Source organism: Mauremys mutica, chromosome 6 (genome assembly GCF_020497125.1).
Source record: "Mauremys mutica isolate MM-2020 ecotype Southern chromosome 6, ASM2049712v1, whole genome shotgun sequence".
Classification (NCBI taxonomy): domain Eukaryota; kingdom Metazoa; phylum Chordata; order Testudines; family Geoemydidae; genus Mauremys; species Mauremys mutica.
The window spans coordinates 4,914,321-4,933,165 of NC_059077.1; the positions used below are offsets into that span (position 1 = coordinate 4,914,321).

The 18,845-nt window shown below is 42.1% G+C and overlaps 1 protein-coding gene across 2 annotated transcripts in view; it reads left to right on the forward strand.

The window, feature by feature from the left end:
• UBAP2 (ubiquitin associated protein 2) overlaps nucleotides 1-18,845 on the forward strand; it is an 88,742-nt gene that overhangs the window by 21,325 nt on the left and 48,572 nt on the right. For both annotated transcript variants that reach the window (XM_045020722.1, XM_045020723.1), the window contains exons 6-10: nucleotides 7,500-7,554; nucleotides 8,418-8,521; nucleotides 11,315-11,374; nucleotides 12,913-12,965; nucleotides 18,744-18,811. In XM_045020722.1, the coding sequence (XP_044876657.1) occupies nucleotides 7,500-7,554; nucleotides 8,418-8,521; nucleotides 11,315-11,374; nucleotides 12,913-12,965; nucleotides 18,744-18,811 (340 nt within the window). The remainder of the gene's footprint in view (nucleotides 1-7,499; nucleotides 7,555-8,417; nucleotides 8,522-11,314; nucleotides 11,375-12,912; nucleotides 12,966-18,743; nucleotides 18,812-18,845) is intronic.

Below are 18,845 nucleotides of genomic sequence, written 5' to 3' on the forward strand. Positions count from 1 at the left end.
AAAAAGAAAAAAAGATTCCTTATTTGTGTGGAGCAATTAAAAGTGTAATAAGTTTACCAATTTAATTTTCATTGTGGCATTTTACACTTTGAGAAATGAGACTAGACTTGTCAGTTTCACTTTTGTTCCTAGTCAGTTTTTAGTAAATTCTTTTTTCTTCATGCTGATCTAGAGCATGTTTGCATTGCAAAAGCTGTAGGGGAATGTTTTATTAGAAAAAACCCTGCTACCATGGGAATTAAAATAATGAAAAAGGGGTGCCTAGTGGTGATAACTTCTGCCCGAAGGGTCTCCAAGATTAGAGCATTTACCTCAGAGCCCACCCTATATGGTGTTTTTTCAAGGACAGGGTCCAGCTGCGGCCGCATCCGGTTTTCCTGTCCAAGGTGGTTTCGCAATTTCACATGAGCCAGGACATATTTTTGCTAGTATTCTTCCCAAATCCTCATAAGTCTGAGGAAGAACGTAGGTTGCACTCTCTGGACGTCAGGAGAGCATTAGCCTTCTACGTCGAAAGGACCGAACCATTTTGCAATTTGACACAGTTCATCATGGTGGCGGATAGGATGAACGGTCATCCAGTGTCCACCTAGAGAATTTCATATTGGATCAACGCCTGCATCTGATTTTGCTATGATCAGGTAAAAGTGCCTCCCCCGGCAATTGTAACTGCCCACTCAACTAGAGTGCAAACCTTGGCGGTGGCCTTCCTGACCCATGTGCCAATTCCAGATATCTGCACGGCTGCCACCTGGTCATCCATTCCTGAGATATGACGCTGGCTTCGGTATAGCAGTATTACAAACCGAACATCTGTGTACTCCGAGCCCATCTCCAGGGATACTGCTTGTGAGTCAGCTAGAATGGAATCAACATGAGCAAGCACTCGAAGAAGAAAAAACGGTTACCTACCTTTTCATAATTGTTGTTCTTCAAGATGTATTCATGTCCATTCCATTACCCGCCCTCCTGCTGCTCTGTTGGAGTTGCTGGCAAGAAGGAATTGAGAGGGTGTAGGGCCAGCAGCACCTGATATACCGAAGCATGAGTGCGGCACTCCAGAGGGCACCACGGCTGACCCTACGGATACTGCTAAGGCAAAAGTCTCCGACGTGGGCGTGCATGCACCTAGAATGGAATCGACATGAGCAATACATCTTGAAGAACAACAGTTATGGCTACACTAGGGCTTGATCCTGTGAGCATCTATGTGTCCGAAACTCTCAATGGACGTCATTGGGAATGGAGAATGCTCAGCACCTTAGAGGATCCAGGTATCCTATTTCCTGTAACTGAGTTGCTATGGAAAATCTCTCTAAATGCAACAAAGCAAACTACAGCTGGTGTGTGAAGTTGATTAAGAGCGTGAGATACATTAGTGAACAGAAAAGGGACACCTGGCTCAATTAGTAAAATGTGGGAACAAACTAGAGTAAAATGTCAAAATGAGCAATACAATTAAAAAAAAAACAACAAACTTTCCACTGCTGGCTTCCTGTGAGTGGAGAGGAATAGCCAGGATTTGGCTTGACACTGGAACCCGTCGTTTGGAGATCTAAGTGTAAAGGAAGCTGAGAAATGTCAGGATTAGGAGTGGCAATTAGAGAATAAAGATTTTTATTCTTTGCCTGGTGCCCCCATTGTTTCCTTTTGTGCTCAGTAGGCTGACTAATTGAAGCAAGGTCCATTCATGCAGCCTGCTTGAGAGTTTAAAATGTGCTGCTGCAAAGTTGCTCGTTCTCCTTTCTTGGGCAGATGGAAATTTACAGTCACAGAATTGCCTGTTGTGTTGCTAAAAATCCTGTGACTTCCTTTTTGTTTTGAAAACTGACCATTATGGTGCATTTTTTTTGTTGAAACTATATGCAAGTTCATAAAATAACAGTTAGGGCCTGCCTTCCCTCCCTTGGATGGATGCTGCATCACAGTACTTAAGGTTCCATCTACACGGCAATCTGTTGGTCACTGTTAAGGGACAATGTTTAAAAAATTTCCTAATATGGGGTGGGGAAAACCTGTAATGCCATAGTGACTCATCAGTGATTTCTGTACAAGTTGCAGGTGCTAAGCACCTCTAGGGAGCCAAATGCTTAAAATATTTTTGAGGCTGAGTTTTAAATTCAGACTTGGGAGGAGAGAACTTTTTGGTTTAAAATACTCAAAATATGGATTTGGTTGCTTCCTGAAAGAATGGTCATTTTCAGTCTATACGCCACCAGAATACTTCTGATTCTACTTTCTACTGTGTTGGAAGCAAAGATGGCAAAAGATGGTAGGCGTTCAGATTGTACACAGCAGGTTTTCCAGTCGGGTTGTGTTGCCATGTCTCCTCTCTTTAGGATGCAGCCAGCCTCTTTTGATCACCCAGGCTCCACTGCAGCAATCTCCTTGCATCACTTCATGCTGGAACGCTCCCAAAGGACACAGGAGGAATTAACATCATGGAATGTTGGGGCTTGTCTACATGGGAACACTCAAGAAGAAAATCTGAATTAAAATTTCAAGTGGATTAATTAAACTTCATTAAACCCTTGTGTGGATGCCTTTATTCAGAACTAGTGACCTTAATTTGGTTTAATTAATTTCTTAGTGAATTAAACTGAATTAAGGCCACTTTAATTCTGAATGAGACCATCCACACAGAAGTTTAATGCGGTTTAATTAATCCACTTTAAATTTACAGCTTTAGGCTTAGTCTACACTTCAAAGTTATGTAGGCATAGCTCTGTTAGATGGTGTCAAAAATACCCACACCCAGACCAACATAAAACCAAGTTTAGATGCAGCTATGCCAACAGAAGAGGGCTTTTGTTGATATAGGTAATGTCTTCCAGGAAGGTTGTGTTCCTACACTGACAGAAATACTCCTTTTGTCAGGGTAGGCTGTATCTAAGCTTGGGGGCTATGCTGGCATAACTGTGCTAAAATAGCTATGTGAGCATAGGCTCAATAATGTAGTCATACCCTTAGTTAATTTGAATCACTTTTCCTGAGTGTTCCCATGCAGACAAGCCTTTAAAAAAGATCCAGAATAGAACTTCCTGGTTATTACCTAGAAGACCACCTCTCTTGAGGTCAGAATATGGAGTGAAATTGCTGCATGTCTAGCCCTAACCAGTAACTTCATTTTTCAGTCCTTAATGAAACAGCAGGACAGACACCAGGACAGGGTCTAGCACTCTCTTCATGCACTAAATTGTCATCTTAAATATAATTAGGAAGGCCAAAAAAGAATTTGAAGAACAGTTAGCCCAAAGACTCAGAAAGAAACAGCAAAAACTTTAAGAACATCAGAAGCAGGAAGCCTGCTAAACAACCCATGGAGCCACTGGACGTTTGAGATGCCAAAGAAACTCTCAAGGAAGATAAGGCCATTGCAGAGAAACTAAATGAGTTCTTTGCATTGGTCTTCATGGCTGAGAATGTGAGGGAAATTTGCAAACCTGAGCCATTCTTTTTAGGTCACACATCCAAGGAACTGTCCCAGGTTGAGGTGTCGTTAGAGGAAGTTTTGTTACAGATTGATAAATTAAATAAGAGGAAGTCATCAGGACCAGATGGTACTCACACGAGTTCTGAAGGAACTCAAATGTGAAATGGAGAACTACTAACTATGGTTTGTAAACTCTCACTTAAACCAGCTTCTGTACCAAATGACTGGAGGATAGATAATGTGATGCCAATTTTTAAAAAGGGCTCCAGAGGTGATCCTGGCAGTTACAGGCTGGTAAGCCTGTCTTCAGTACCAGGCAAATTGGTTGAAACTATAGTAAAGAACAGAATTATCAGACACATAGATGAACATGATTTGTTGGGGAAGAGTCAATCAACATGGTTTTTGTAAAGAGAAATCATGCCTCACTAGTCTGCTAGAATTGAGTGTGTCAACAAGCATGTGGACAAGGTTGATCCAGTGGATATAATGTATTTAAATTTTCAGAAAGCCTTTGACAAGGTCACTCACCAAAGGTTCTTAAGCAAAGAAAGCTGTCATGGGAAAAGAGGGAAGGTGCTCTCATGAATCTGTAACTGGTTAAAAGACAGAAAACAAAGAGTAGGAATAAATGGTCAGTTTTTAGAATGGAGAGAGATAAATAGTGGTGTCCCCCAAGGTCTGTACTGGCACCAGTTCTGTTCAACATATTCATAAATGATCTGGAAAAAAGGGTAAACAGTGAGGTGGCAAAATTTGCAGATGATGCAAAACTCAAGGTAGTTAAGTCCAAAGCAGACTGCAAAGAGTTACACAGGGATCTCACAAAATGGGATGACTGGCAACAAAATGGAAGATGAAATTCAAAGTTTATGAATGCAAAGTAATGCACATTGGACAACATAATCCCAACTACATATATAAAATGATGGGGTCTAAATTAACTGTTACCACTCAAAAAAGAAATCATGGAGTCATTATGGACTGTCATTATGGACTGTATGGATGTTCTCTGAAAACATCCATTCAAGGTGTAGCACCAGTCAAAAAAGTTAACAATGTTGGGAATCTCTAGGAATGGGAGATAATAAGATGGAAGATATATTGCTTCAGTATAAATCCATGGCATGCTCACATCTTGAATACTGCGTGCAGATGTGATTGCCCCATCTCAAAAAAGATATGTTGGAATTGGAAAAGGTACAGAAAAGGGCAACAAAAATGATTAGGGGTATGGAATAGGAGAGATTAATAAGATTGGGACTTTTCATCTTGGAAAAGAGACGACTAAGGGGATATGATAGAGGTCTATAAAATCATGTCTGGTGTGGAGAAAGTAAATAAGGAAATGTTATTTACTCCTTCGCATAACACAAGAGCTAGGGGTCACCAAATGAAATTAATAGGCAGCAGGTTTAAAACAAAAATAAATATTTCTACACCCAATGCGCAGTCAGCTTGTGGAACTCTTTGCCGGAGGATGTTGTGAAGGCCAAGACTATAACAAGGTTCAAAAAAGAACTAGATAAGTTCATGGAGGATAGGTCCACAGTGGCTATTAGCCAGGATGGGCATGGATGGTGTCCCTCACCAAGCTGGGAATTGGCAACGGGATGGATCACTTGATGATTACCTGTTCTGTTCATTCTCTCTGGGGCAGCTGGCATTGGCCACTGTTGGAAGACAGGATACTGAGCTAGATAGACCTTTGGTCTGACCCCATATGGCCATTCTGATGTTCTAATCTTTCACCTACATTTCACGTTCTCCTTCTATAATGCTTTCACCTGGTCAAATGGAAGAGGTGCTCTGCTGCTCAACCCGTTTATATGCTGCTTATACCTCTGCTTTAGCTATTGAAACAAATGCCTCCTGCTTCAATCAACAATATCTTTCTGCTCTAAACTCCCTGACTAGTTCTGTAGGTTACTATCCAAGTGTCTTGCCTCTGTCAATGTCCAGAATGATATTGCTGAAGAATCCTTGAAACATTCCTACCCATCTGCCTATGTTAGGTATTTCAGCCCTTTCTAAAAGCAGCCCCTGGGCAGGACAATTCCCTAATGATCTAAAACTAGTCCTATCTATCTAAATATTTATACTGTGATCGTAGAGGTTTTCTGGACTCTGTTTCTGAAGGAACCTTGACAATGTCCTCTTTTTCCAGCCCTGCTGTGCACACTATGTACCCTGGGTTGAATAGTTCCTCTTCTTTTGGAGAGAAGTTAGAGAGAGACTGAGGCCAGATCTGCCAATAACAGATAAACCTGCTCCAAATTCTAGTGCCCTTCCTGGAGCATACTAAGGTCAGGCAAGCAATGCCTTGCTTTCTTGTATGTGTTTAAGAGCTTACATTCACACATGCATCCAATTGCTTCATGACTGTAACTAGTACTTGGGAGCCCTAAAAGATTACAATAGCAGGGTAATGTTACAAATTCATACTTGCCATGATAGTTGGGGCAACCTAAAGATCCCTGTTTTGGTAACCTGTAATTGTATCCATAATAAAATATTCTGCTTTGCTGTGTAGCTGGAGCTCTAGGCTCCCAAGTGTTCTGTTATGCAAATAGGTAGTTGTGAACTCTGAATGTATTTTCTTCTAAAAAAAAATATAATGCCATCACATGTTAACAGCAAAAAATGAATGGAAAACCAGATGTAGAAATGCATTGCACATATGAAACAGATGGTTTAAAATGCTAAAATAGCAGACTGCTTTTGGGATTATTAAGCAATGTAAATGATTCTAGTATGTCAGCACTATGCAAGACATGAAAGTAAAGATAGTCCCTGTACCAAAGAGTTTATAGTCTGAGGCTGATGTCGAGTGCAACCCAAAGGAGGGAACACCCCCCCCCCCCCGCGGCATCTCCCTCACAGTGCCAACCACCCCCTGCCGCATCACCCCCCCCGCCAGTATCACCCCCGCTGCCACATCAGCCCCCCAGTGCCAATCTTCCCCCAGCCGCATTGTGTAAGAAGGGAGTCATTGGATATAGTTAAGGCTCCAGTTTTGTAACAGAGGTCGTGGAAGTCCCGTCTCCTCCTCCCCCCCGCCTGCGATGGCTGAGAGTTGTGGGGTACTCCGGTCACATCTGGCAGTGTGGCCCCCACAGCTCCCAGTCACCGGCCAGGGGTAACTTGCAGTTCCCGGCTGCTGTGAGCGGCCGGGGGACCTGGACCTGCTAGCGAGGCCCTCTCTGCAGCCACTGAGGGGGTTGTGGGGACCCAACAGCTCCCCATGGATATTCTTAGCAAAAGTCAGACAGGTCATGGGCTTCCGTGAGTTTTTCTTTATTGCCTGTGACCTGTCCATTTCTTTTACAAGAAATATCTGACAAAATCTTAGCCTTAAGTATAATTTGAATAAGGCGAGAGTTTCGGCTTGGTGAACTGAGACTGCATAAAGGACAGCTGCAGGGAAAGGCCCAGATCCAGGAGTAGGAGAGGGAAACAAAATGGGTTGTTCAGGCTGACGTTGGTACAGTAGAGGAATGAGAGAAAGTGTGATAAGATTAGGCCAGAGGTGTGGGCTGGGGCTTGTGCAGGCCTTGGAGTTAAGCATAAGAAATTGAAAGGTAAGGACTGTACACTGAACTTAGATAATAATACCTATACATCTCCCTACTAGACAAAAAAAAATGGTTTGAGTAATTTCTAGTAGATGTTTGCCCACCCAAGTTTAATTTGTGTGCTGTACAGAGCTAGGTTGATACACACATTCAACAGTAGATGCACTGTGTTGATGTGTATGATGTACCTAAGATTTTATGTTGGTCCTTGCCTTGGTCTGTTTGATCTTCTCCTCTTCTAGTTTTAAGAGGAGGGGAAAGAATTGTTGTTTTATTGTACTACTAAATATTATGATGAACTAATATTTTGTTCTTCGTATGGATTAGAGGAAGGTTTTTTACTTTGAGTGGAATTGAGGAGAGAGAAATTGTATTATAGTAAATTCATCCATTCTAGCTTTCTTCCTCAAACCCAGTATTCTCCTGTGTGACAGATTAGCAATCATCCCATCTGTATGGGTGCCATTAAAGGGTGTTCTCTATTCTTATAGGGTTTGGACGTGGTAGAGGGCGAATTGCTGGGAGATTTTCAGCCCAAGGCATGGGGTAAGTGATGCACATAGTTCTCAGGGAAAATCGCACACAATAGGAGTGTTAATTGCTGTCCAATTTGTTAATGCTACTTGACAAATGTATATTGCTGTGGATAGAAAGCATCAGATCAGTGAAACAGTGTCTGTGAAATACTGGTTTGATTCATTGTATGCAGAGTGATATTGCCATCTCTTGGCTAACTAACACTAACGTGCGTACACAGGAATCAACATGTCAGAGACACTCAAAAAAACCCTCAACCCCCTAAACAAAATCCCCCCTCAGTCCTCAGAAAACTGAGCTTGTCCCCATGTAACCCAGCCCCTCAAGGAAAGTCCAAGTCAATCCAGAGGCGTTGCAGGTTGAAAGTTCTGCATGGCTGGTTTGTAGCCCAGTTTGAATGGAAACTTGTTTGGCTGTAGTTTGAAGCACGTAGGTTCTAAAAAAAACCCCAAAAGACAAATGAATCTAATCTTTTCTACCAGAAGGTGCGGGAGCTTCCCTCCATTCTTAGTGTTTTATATTTTAGACAATGTTCTTTGCATGTACGTGCACCTTGGTACAGAGTCAAAAGAAGCTTCTTTCCCTGCTGAACCCACAACTCTAAGGATTTTTCAGTCTTGCCATTAGAACTCTTTTAATCTGGACTGGAGAACTGTAACCTTGTTCCCTCTAGCCATTATTTGCTCTCAGCTAATTTTTGTTCTCTTGACACCATGGATATGATCCACAAAGTTACTGAGAGCAAATAATGGCTAGAGGCAACAAGGTTACAGTTCTCCAGTCCAGATGAAAAGAGGGGGCATTTCATTTTGTGTGGCTTTGGTATTCACTTTCTGCGTATTTCTGTTCTTCCCAACCTTTTTAAACCCTAGGACATTTAACCCTGCAGACTACACGGAGACTTCTGCCACAGACGGCTTTGGGCCAAAACCAGAAGTTTGGGAGACTGGTCAGAATGATGCAGATGATGGAACTGGTAAGATGGCTTCCAAAAGTGGAAGAGCTGGAATGAAAAGCTGTAGCAAGTTGCCATTAAAATAACAGTTCTGTTGTTTTTTTCATGAACATCTGAAAATAGTTATACTTCTCACCTGACATGGGTATTTGCTCATTTACACAGCTTGCTGCTGTACTCCAGCCTCAGGATGGCTGTATATGTACAGTTCTGTGGTTAGACAATGAGAAAGGTAGTTCTTGTTCGCAAAATTATAAACAATTCCCCACGAGTTGAGAGGTTGAAGGATGGAGTTATTTAAATCCATTTCCCTATGGGGAATTTTTGATAGGTACATTACGGTGGGATTTTCCAAAGCACATGACTGATTTACAAGCACAAGTCTCATTGAAAGTCACTGTGACTTGTACCCCTAAGTCACTCAGACACTTCTGAAATTCCCACCATTACCATACAGGAAGGCAAACAGATTAGTTCCTGAGGTGTGGGAGAGTTCCTAGATCTTGCCATCTTCCAGAACAGGGAATAACTAGAAATGTGAATAGGCCATAGAATGGCTACCAGCAGAACCGTCTGTATCTTCATATGAAGGTTTTATATTTATTGGTGGAGTCTTTAGGGTGGAATGTTCATTGCTGGTTAGAGGCAGAGAGACAGACGGTAGGTTGAAAGGGGAGTGATCTTGTCCGGGCACTGGAAAGCAAAGAACATAATCGGACTTAGCAGTGACTCAGAAAAAGAACAGAATAGCATGCTGCCTCTTTGAGTTCCAGGTTAAGAGATGTAATGAGGGCAAAAAAAGATTGTGTCATGCTGGAGAAATGCCACTAGTTACAGAAGTCCAGCAAGTGGAGGAAAATGGTGACTTCACCATCTGAGGAATTGCTCACAAGATAAGGGTTCTATGCAGGTCATCTTTTTTACAACCCTTCTACTGTCAAATGAAAGGAAAAGGCTGATACTGGTGACCAGCTGCTGATGTAAGGAGAAGGATTTCAGCTTCACTGAGCACTGGTGTGAGCCCCTTGTGATGTGACTTTCTGCATTAGACAGTCTCCATTTAGACGGATAGGAGGCAAATCTCCTCAGTTCAGAACTGGTATGGCTCCTTAGGCAAACTTTAAGCTAGTTGGAAAGGATCTTTTACTTAGCTCAAAATCTGGCATGTATTTCCAAAATGAATGATTATTCTGAATAGATTTGTCCTGCAGCAAAACACATATAGCTAGAATAAAGATTATGAATTCATTGATGTTACTTTTAAAAAAATAAGTTTTAAGGCCAGAAGAGGCAGTAGAAGTGATACTACACGTGAAATCCTGCCTATAATGTTAACATCGGTGCTTGCTATATAGAGGCAGAGAAGAGAGGTGGGGGAGGCAAGGCATGCTATTCTAATTTATTTTAGAAGCAGTAAAATTCTACTTTAATGAAGAAAGGAAAACATACAAGAAAGGAGAATCTACACTGAGAAATTGATAGGGATACAATAAGTTTCACGCTCAAAAAGTGCAAGGTAATGCTTCTGGAGTGAAAGGAGGAAAAAATCCCAAAGGTGGTGTGATCAGTAGCCAGAAATTAGGAGGAAAATAGTAGCAATCACGCCAGCAATAAAGAGTAGAATGCACTTTTACTGGCTCGTTGAGCTGCTGCAAAGCAGATAAACCAGCTTTTACGGAAGAAAAATGGAAGCACACACAGATGGAAATCCAGGATGAAATGTGCATAACAAACATACTTGGAAAAACAAAACACAAACTTTCAATAGAAAGAAGATACTTGTAAAAACTGCAGTGTCTCAGAAGACCTAGGGCAATGGTGGACAGAAAATTATTCAAGTTTGCAGTGCTGAAAGGTGGCATTAAAGCCAGTGTGATGGTTTTTTTTCCTTCTTCTTTTGTTTTTTGGACTGCAGACTGAACATGTTGAAGAGAGGACCTGTTGTGCTAGTAGTAAGATCAGACCTGGAATACTCTGTGCAGTTCCAGGCCCTTCAATGTAGGAAGACATTGTCAAATAGGAATTAATTAATGGAAGAGCAACAAAGTAGTTGAGGCTGGAGGGATTGACTTTGGAAGCAAGAGTGAGAATGAAATGTGTATAACTTAGCTAATCTTCTAAAATGCGTAGTGGGGGAGACGTGCTCATTGTCTGCAGATGTTTGAAGGGTGCCAGTACAGAAAACGGGTTGATCCAGTGCGGGTATAAAATAAGAATGGGATGAACCATTAGGCTGAATGTCAGGGAAATGTCCTAACTGTGGGATCTGTTGGTTTGGAATACTCTCCCAAGGGGACTGATGGAAGCTCCATTGCTGGACTTGCGTAAAACAAAACTAGACAAAACACTTGGAGCACTATTGTTTATTATTAAAGTACTGACACACGACACAAAATACAGAGACCATCCTTGCCCTGAAGAGCTTTACCGTCTACACAAGTCAGACATAGAGTAGACAGGAGGATCCATTCTTAAGAGAAACGAATAAAAATACGTATAGAACATATCCTGTAGGGAGCAATCCTCCATTGGCCAGGAGGAAGAAGCCAGAAGAAAGTCTGATCTAACTTCCACATCTAAATTATACTACTCACTTGGGCGCTTCCTCCTGTCTGAAAAGTCATGGACACGTGGGCTAGCGTGGGAGTTTGTCCAGGAATTGGAGATCTGGTGAATTTTCCTTGGAAACACCAAAAATTACTTTGCTTAGCTGCAGGTACATGACTCAACACTTTATATGGAGAGTTTCAGTGAGAGGCTATTTGGTATAGTATGATTGAGAGACATTTCAGGCAATTTTATATTGCTCCACAGAGCCAGCCCAGAGTGGACATTATCTTACTCAGGACCTGCCAAATAATTGTGGACTCCAAGGTATAAGTCCTCTTTCTTTTTTGGGGGTGTGTGTGTGTTGGGGGCAGGGCTGCTCAGACTGCCAAATCAGCAGTGTTCAATCCTACTGTCTATGACTTAACTGCAATGTAAAACACACAGAGGAATGAATTTGGATATATTGATATATATACATCTATACTGATCTAATTAGCGTAGACTGGATTTGATGCTGTCTTCAAGGGGCTTTATTTTAAAATTCATTAATTGCAAATGGTTCAGAGCCGAATATAAGAATGCGATTAAAACGGAGGTGTCTTGCAAAGCTACATTTGATCAAAGGTGGTGGAAACTGAAATTTTACTGCTGGTGGGTGCTTCGCTTGTGGTTGTGTAGTTAATTTGGTGGCTCTGTTCCTGGGATAGCCTCAAGTGTGTGTGCCCCAACACCCCTGCTTTCTAATGGTTTCTGACTGTTGTGTGCCCCCTCTCTCCCTTGCTGTTTCCTGTGGAAGAGACCAGTTTTAAAAACATTAAACACATTTCCTACTGCTGTGCTATTCCTGCAAGTGTTAGTCTGCCTGCTGCTCTGAACAGCCTGCTCTCTACAACTTGTGACATAACTGGCTTGGCACCATGCTGCAGCTGGAGTGGCAGACCAACCACCATGCTGCCACAGTAGGAATGAGAGATTTTTTTCTCTGTAAAATGGCTCTCTTCCAACTCAGGGGAAAGTGGAATGGGGTTATTCTGGCCTGAGGGGAGAGCCAGCAGGCAGGAAGGGAATGTCCTAAAGGGGACACCACTGTGTGCTTTCAGCTCAGGCGGGTACGGACCAGTGATGCACAGACTGAGGCACGCAAACCGCAAGTGGCTCTTTACAGCACATGATGATATTAAAACACTGTGTGATTTAATTATTAGCCAATCAGGATGCTTTTACTATGTTGCTTACCAATTGTAGTTAATAAAATAATACTTGGTCAGTCATTTTGCTGTGAGAAATATATATAAACAGTAAATAAAAAAATGAATTCACACTACTGTGGCTCTTTTGGGTTATGTTGATCACTGATTTGGCTCCCGAACCACTGAGGTCTGAGTATCACTGGTCCAGATGCAGACTTTGGAAGTCTAAGCAGGTCTTGCTCCACTATGCAGCCAGTATGGATCCCATGTTTATGGTGGTTCAGAGCTCAGATTCTACTCTGCTTTAGGATTCCATCATTAAGTTTAATCATCAGGGAAAGGTGAGTGGGGTGAATTTCTCACCATGCTTGGTGCTATTGAGTATGATGGCTGATTTAAGGACACTGTAGTCTTTCCTTTAACATAAACTATCTCTGGTACCAGAAGGGCTAGAAATATCCTTAAATTCTAGAGAACATGTTAAAAATATCTCCCAAAAAGACCCTAACTCTGTAGAGCATCTCATGGTCCTGACCATAATTTCCTGCATGTACTGCATTCACAACTGTAATTAGAGATGGACGGTAAGATGGCTTTTAATGTGCAAACTGAAATATGATATTGGGCTTTAGGGTTTGTGCCTAATTTCTCTTCTCTCCCATACTGCAACAGGAGCATGGAAGAATTCAATAGAAGAATGGACGGCAGAAGACTGGAATGAAGATGTAAGTATATGTGGATGGGTAGGCAGCAATTATTCACTCTGTGCTGTCTGTGCATCTCCTTCAGAAGTCAAAAATGTCTTGTGTAATACTTTGAAACGTATGGGGGGGGTTGTAGTTCATTCCTATTTAATGGAGATCATAAAATCAATTATTTGATGAATTTCATTGTACTTTTTGATTCAAATAATGTAAAAATATTATTCCCCATTTTATCAGTCAGGATGAACTATTTGCGAATACAAGAATTTTACATATTTTTTACAGTTAAAATATTTTAATTCTTAACCCAACTCTACTATTTAGCACTTATGAGAGTTAATCATGCACATTTCTCCTTGCATTGTCTAGAGCTTACACTCTTAGCATCATGAGACTTTTTTTATATAATTATCTTTATGAACTGGTAGATTAAGTATTAAAACTAATTGACTGCCCAAATTTTGATCCATTTTTTTGTTTATAAGATCTATATCATTCTTTTAATTTTTTCAAAACATGAGTCAGTCAGTCTGTTAACAGACTGTTAAAAAAAAATCAAGATTATATCATCACATAATCACATTTTTTTTGTTACGTTCCCCCTCCTCCCCCCCCCCCCCCCCCAACCTGTGTCCATGTATTTTTCTCAGGCCAATGGCCTTGCTTCATATCTGTAAAGCACTTAGCACATTTTTGGTATTCTAATAGAATCATAGAATCATAGAATTCAAGATCAGAAGGGACCATTATGATCATCTAGTCTGACCACCTGCAAGATACAGGCCACATAAGCCGATCCACCCACTCCTTAAGCAAGCGACCCCTGCCCCATGCTTCGGAGGAAGGCGAAAAACCTCCAGGGCCACTGCCAATCTACCCTGGAAGAAAATTCCTTCCTGACCCCAAATATGGCGGTCAGCTGAATCCCGAGCATGCGGGCAAGACTCTCCAGCCATACCCTCTGGAAAAAGGCTAACAATATCCTATCATTGACCCATTGTACTAATTACCAGTGTGGCACTTAATTGACCTATTGACTAAGCCCGTTATCCTATCATACCATCTCCTCCATAAACTTATCTAGCTTAATCTTAAAGTCATGGAGGTATTAATACCTACCAGCCCAGTCTGAGGAACCCACAATAACAAACCACTGTGTGTATGCAGGTTAGAGGAGTTTGGGGTGGAGTGGAGAAATTTGATAAGGAAACGGAGAACTTTAAAAATCAAGGCCTTTCTGCTGTATGTGGACATCAGATATTCTAAGCCCATTTTCCTAAGAGAAGAGTTTGCTTCAGAATGTTTGGGTCGAGAACGGTGGTGGTTTTGGTTCTTACTGGAGAGAGGAGTGTCTCACTTGAAAGACAAATCTGAAAATTCTTTCTTAGCTTCCAAGGAGGTTGTAATCTGGAAAGTATTAAAAGTGCTATAAAAGTATTATTATTCTGTGTGAATTCTTTAAAGGTGTCAGTTTTAGAATAATTAGAAATCTGTCTTCTATTTTTTAATGTCCGAGGAGTGGTTCTGTTGTTGGTATAGTATAGTCAAATACCTGGGCTTATTACAGGAGCAAGGCCTAACTTGTTCAAAGAACTCTATGCAGGCTAACCCCTGCATCCATTTGGAGCATCGTCGAAGTCATGTGCTTCCATGTGGGCACAGGGGTTGGCCTACATGGAGTTCATTGCAGGATTCGGGGCTAACTTTGTCTCACTTCACGTCAGGGATCCCTCTATTCTGGCCTGCCAACTATACTCATGCAAGAAACTAATGACTTCAGTGGCTGGTCTATTACAAACTGTTAGTGGAACCCAGTCTCTCAGTGGACAGAAGCATTGATTCCTTCACATGGAAAAAGTATAGGCTATTAAAAGGCTCTTTAATCTGGTGGGGAAAGGCATAGCCAGAACCAATGGCTGGAAGCCAGAGATAGACTAATTTAAATTAGAAATATACTTTAGCCAAGTGCAGATTGTGCTTTAGTCAAATGCAAGCTATTGGGCTCAATACAGGGGTAATTGGGTGAAATTTAATGGCCTGTGATATACAGGAGGGCAGACTAAATGATCTAATGGTTTCTTCCGGTCTTAAACTCTACGAATCTAGAATAGTGATACTCTCCATTCTGTTTAAACAGTAATAGACACTTGGAATTACAATATATGAAATTGTATTTTGTTAAAGGGACAGTGTCAATGTGAAGGCAAGTCAAATTAAAAGCAAATAGATTTTCAGATACTACAATTGGTCCTCAGTCTTCCTGCCAGTTTTTACAACCAGTCTCCTATTTAAAAAAAAAATGGGCAGAAGTGTGATTAAATTGGCAGTGTCCCTTAAACAGGATTTAAGATGGCATGAAAACCGTCAATTTCATTTAGTTTTAACTTCTTTGGCCTCAGTAACTGTTGCTGGGAGGGTGCCTCCCAGCCCGGGTAGATAGACTCATGCTAACTTGGCTTGATTTAGCATGTTAGAAATAGCATTGTGGCCTTGCAGCACTGGCGGAGGCTAGGGCTAGCCACCTGACCTCTGACCCAGGGGGTTGGGGTGGGCTTGCGAACCTGTGTCATAAGGTCCGCACTGCTATTCGTAGTGCGCTAGCTCGAGCCAAACTAGCTGTCTACCCAGGCTGGGAGGTACACTCCCAGCTGCAGTGTAGACATACCCATTAGAGTCCTGATTTTGGCGGTTTGTTATTCTTACTTTGTATTTCACTTCAGTTCTTAAATACACATCTTGAGTATTTGCTCCCAAGCGATATTAGCTGGGTGTGGGAGATGGTTGGCAGCTGGTAAACGTTGCATACTTGGTGACTAGGCAAAGGTTTTACAATTGGAACTTTGCTGATGTTTGTATTTGAAAGGATGTCGCTGTAAGAAGGGGAGGCGCCCCTGTGAAGTTGACTTTTAAAAGCAATTGATGATCATTGTTTGTCCTCCACCTATTTTTAGGAATGTGCTAGTACATTAGTGAAGGGTGTGTTTGTTGTGTGGCACAACTGGTTATCCCAGACAGTTACTCAGAAGCAGATAAAATTGCTTCTAAGAAACTCTGGTGGCATCCGTTTCAGCTGCTGCACATGTCATGGGCTCTGACAAATGCCATAATCCCAGCAGACTCTCAAATCTGCTGCTTGTTTACTGTTTGCCACAGTCCATAGCATAAATGTAATACAGCAGAGCTACTAACCTGCATCTTGGGCGTTGTTTTGCATGCAATTATACTTGGATAGAGAACGTTTTTTCCCTTTCATGCCCAAGAGGCGCTTTTGAAATTGTCTCAAATCTGTCAAGCTCTGTAGCCAACCTGCTTTCAGGGTTTGTCAGTGTTTTTAGTCACTGTTGATCGTACTCCAGGTTAAGTGAGCATGGGAAACTGTTAATGTTATATTGAGGATTTAATATTTAACTAAGGGGTGGCAGATCACAGCCTACCACTCCGCTCTTAACAGACCTCTTAGTGCCATAATAATGCAGGAATCTCACAAGGCTGCAGAAAGCATAGTACAGTGTATGCTACAATAACACGTAATGGGGGAAGGGCGCTATAGATGGAGCAGGAACCTTTACTATGAATTTATTTGGGCTGAAATTAAACGCTTAACCTTCTTTATTGTTCATTATTAAGGCTATGATTTAGTCATGGAGGTCATGGCAGTCACAGATTGGGGGGAGGGATAGCTCAGTGGTTTGAGCATTGGCCTGCTAAACCCAGGGTTGTGAGTTCAATCCTTGAGGAGGATCACTTAGGGATCTGGGGCAAAAAATTGGTCCTGCTAATGAAGGCAGGGGGCTGGACTCGATGACCTTTCAAGGCCCCTTCCAGTTCTAGGAGATTGGTATATCTCCAATTATTACCTATTACCAGATTCCGTGGCTTTACCGGACCTCCGTGACTTCTACACTTCAGGAGGTGGGGGGTGGGACTGTGCGCCCCTGCCCTGCAACCGGGGGTGGCTGGGAGCAGGACCCTGCAACCAGGGCCGAGCATCCAGCCCGGTGGCTTCTGGGAGCTTCCGCCGGGGGCTGCAGCTGGGGCAGCGCACTCCAGCCCTTAGCCCCGTAGCTTCCCAGGGCCGTGCACCACCCCTCCCAGCTGTAGCCAGGGCTTGGCGGGGGGCTGCAGTTGGGGCCGCACATCCCTGTCCCGCAGCTACAGCCAGTTCTGGAGAAGGGGCTGTGTCCCCCCTGTGGTGGTTCTTCCCCCCACCTCCCTCCGCAGCTGCTGGAGCCGGGGCTGTGCCCCCTGCCATGGTGGGAAGCTTGACCTGTCGGGTCCCCCCACAACCCCCAATGGGACTCCATCCCTCCCCCCTAGCTAGCCCTGGCCTCCGGTTATTTTTAGTAAAGTCACGGACAGGTCACAGGCTCATTGAATTTGTTTCTTGCCTGTGACTTGTCCATGACTTTTACTAAAAATAACCTTGACAAAATCTTAGCCTTATTCATTATGTATATAGTGCTGTGTGTGTATGGTGCTTTACATAACAGATGTAGTTGGAATCTCTGCCTCAAAGAACGAAGTTTAAAATAAGAACTGGCAGAGGCAGCACGGGGGGAATGGAGGAGGAGCTAGGAGTTGCACTTTCTCATAACACACCGTACTTTGCATGAACTGTGTTCCAGCATAAAATCCAAAACACATTCATCCAGCTGTCAACCCACCCTTCCAACACCACGGAACTAGATCTTTGCCTCTGTTGGTGGGAGGCATTCACCTTTTAAAATACACATCAGAATCAGTCCTGGCATGTAACGCTCAGTTTGGATGAACATTGTTCCATAAAAGAACCCTAATCAGATAAGCACTCTTGCAATTTGATTTAATAACTGTAGCATATTTAGGGATGTAACTCCCAATGACGTCAGTGGAACTGCACACAGTGTGGCAGAGATGAATTTGGCTCTTGCTTTCCAAGACCTCAGTGGGACTGCTCACATTGTATAAAGTTAAGAACGTGTAAGGCTTTAAAGGAGAAGGGACCCAACCTTCAAACTCTAGTGAAATGCTTGCTCACTCCTTTGGTAGGTCAGCTGTTCTTAGGCTTGGTCTACACATAAAGTTGTACCGATATAACTAAGGAGATAATTTTATACTGAATTAGTTAAAGGAAAGTGATGTTGTGTGTGAGCACTCTTGTATCGGTTTGAACTTAACTTATATCAGTTTAACAGCTATATAAATATAATCACTTATATCGGTATAACTGCATCCACACCAAAGGGGGTTTCATCAGTTTAACTAAGTTGGTTTCTTAAGGCTTGTTCAAACACAAAAGTTGGCTTGCTTTAACTATACTGGTGTAGTAAAAGCAGCACAATTCCCCTAGAGTGGACACGGTTATGCCAGTAGAAAGGTGCTTATGTTGTACTGTTATATCTTATTCCCTGTCCATTATGAGAATAAACTAATTTATGCCAGTATAAGGCATCTTTATGCCACTATAACTGCATTCACATTAGGGTCTGTAATGATGCAACTATTTGGGTAAAAAAAACCACACCCCTAACAAATACAGTTATATTGGTACAAAATCTGTGTGTAGACCAGGCCTTACACTAATGTGTTTAAATCAGTGCAGAACTGTGTACACGTCCTTATTAAAATTGGGCTGTGTTTTCTTTGTCCTTTAAAGGTGATCTGCAGTGCAACTTTTTACTATGATTTAGTATTACTGATCTCTTTAAGTTACATAACCAGGGTTGGATTATTTATTTTGAATTTTGCTGCATGTAAACTTTCAATGCACATATAACTAAAATACACTTTCTCCCTCCTTTTTTCTTCCCCCTTTCTCAGCTTTCTGAAACAAAGGTCTTCACTGCATCTTCTGTTCCAGCTGAGAATCACATCACTCCTGGGCAAAGGTAGGGGAGGATTTACATCTTTGTTCCATTGAAT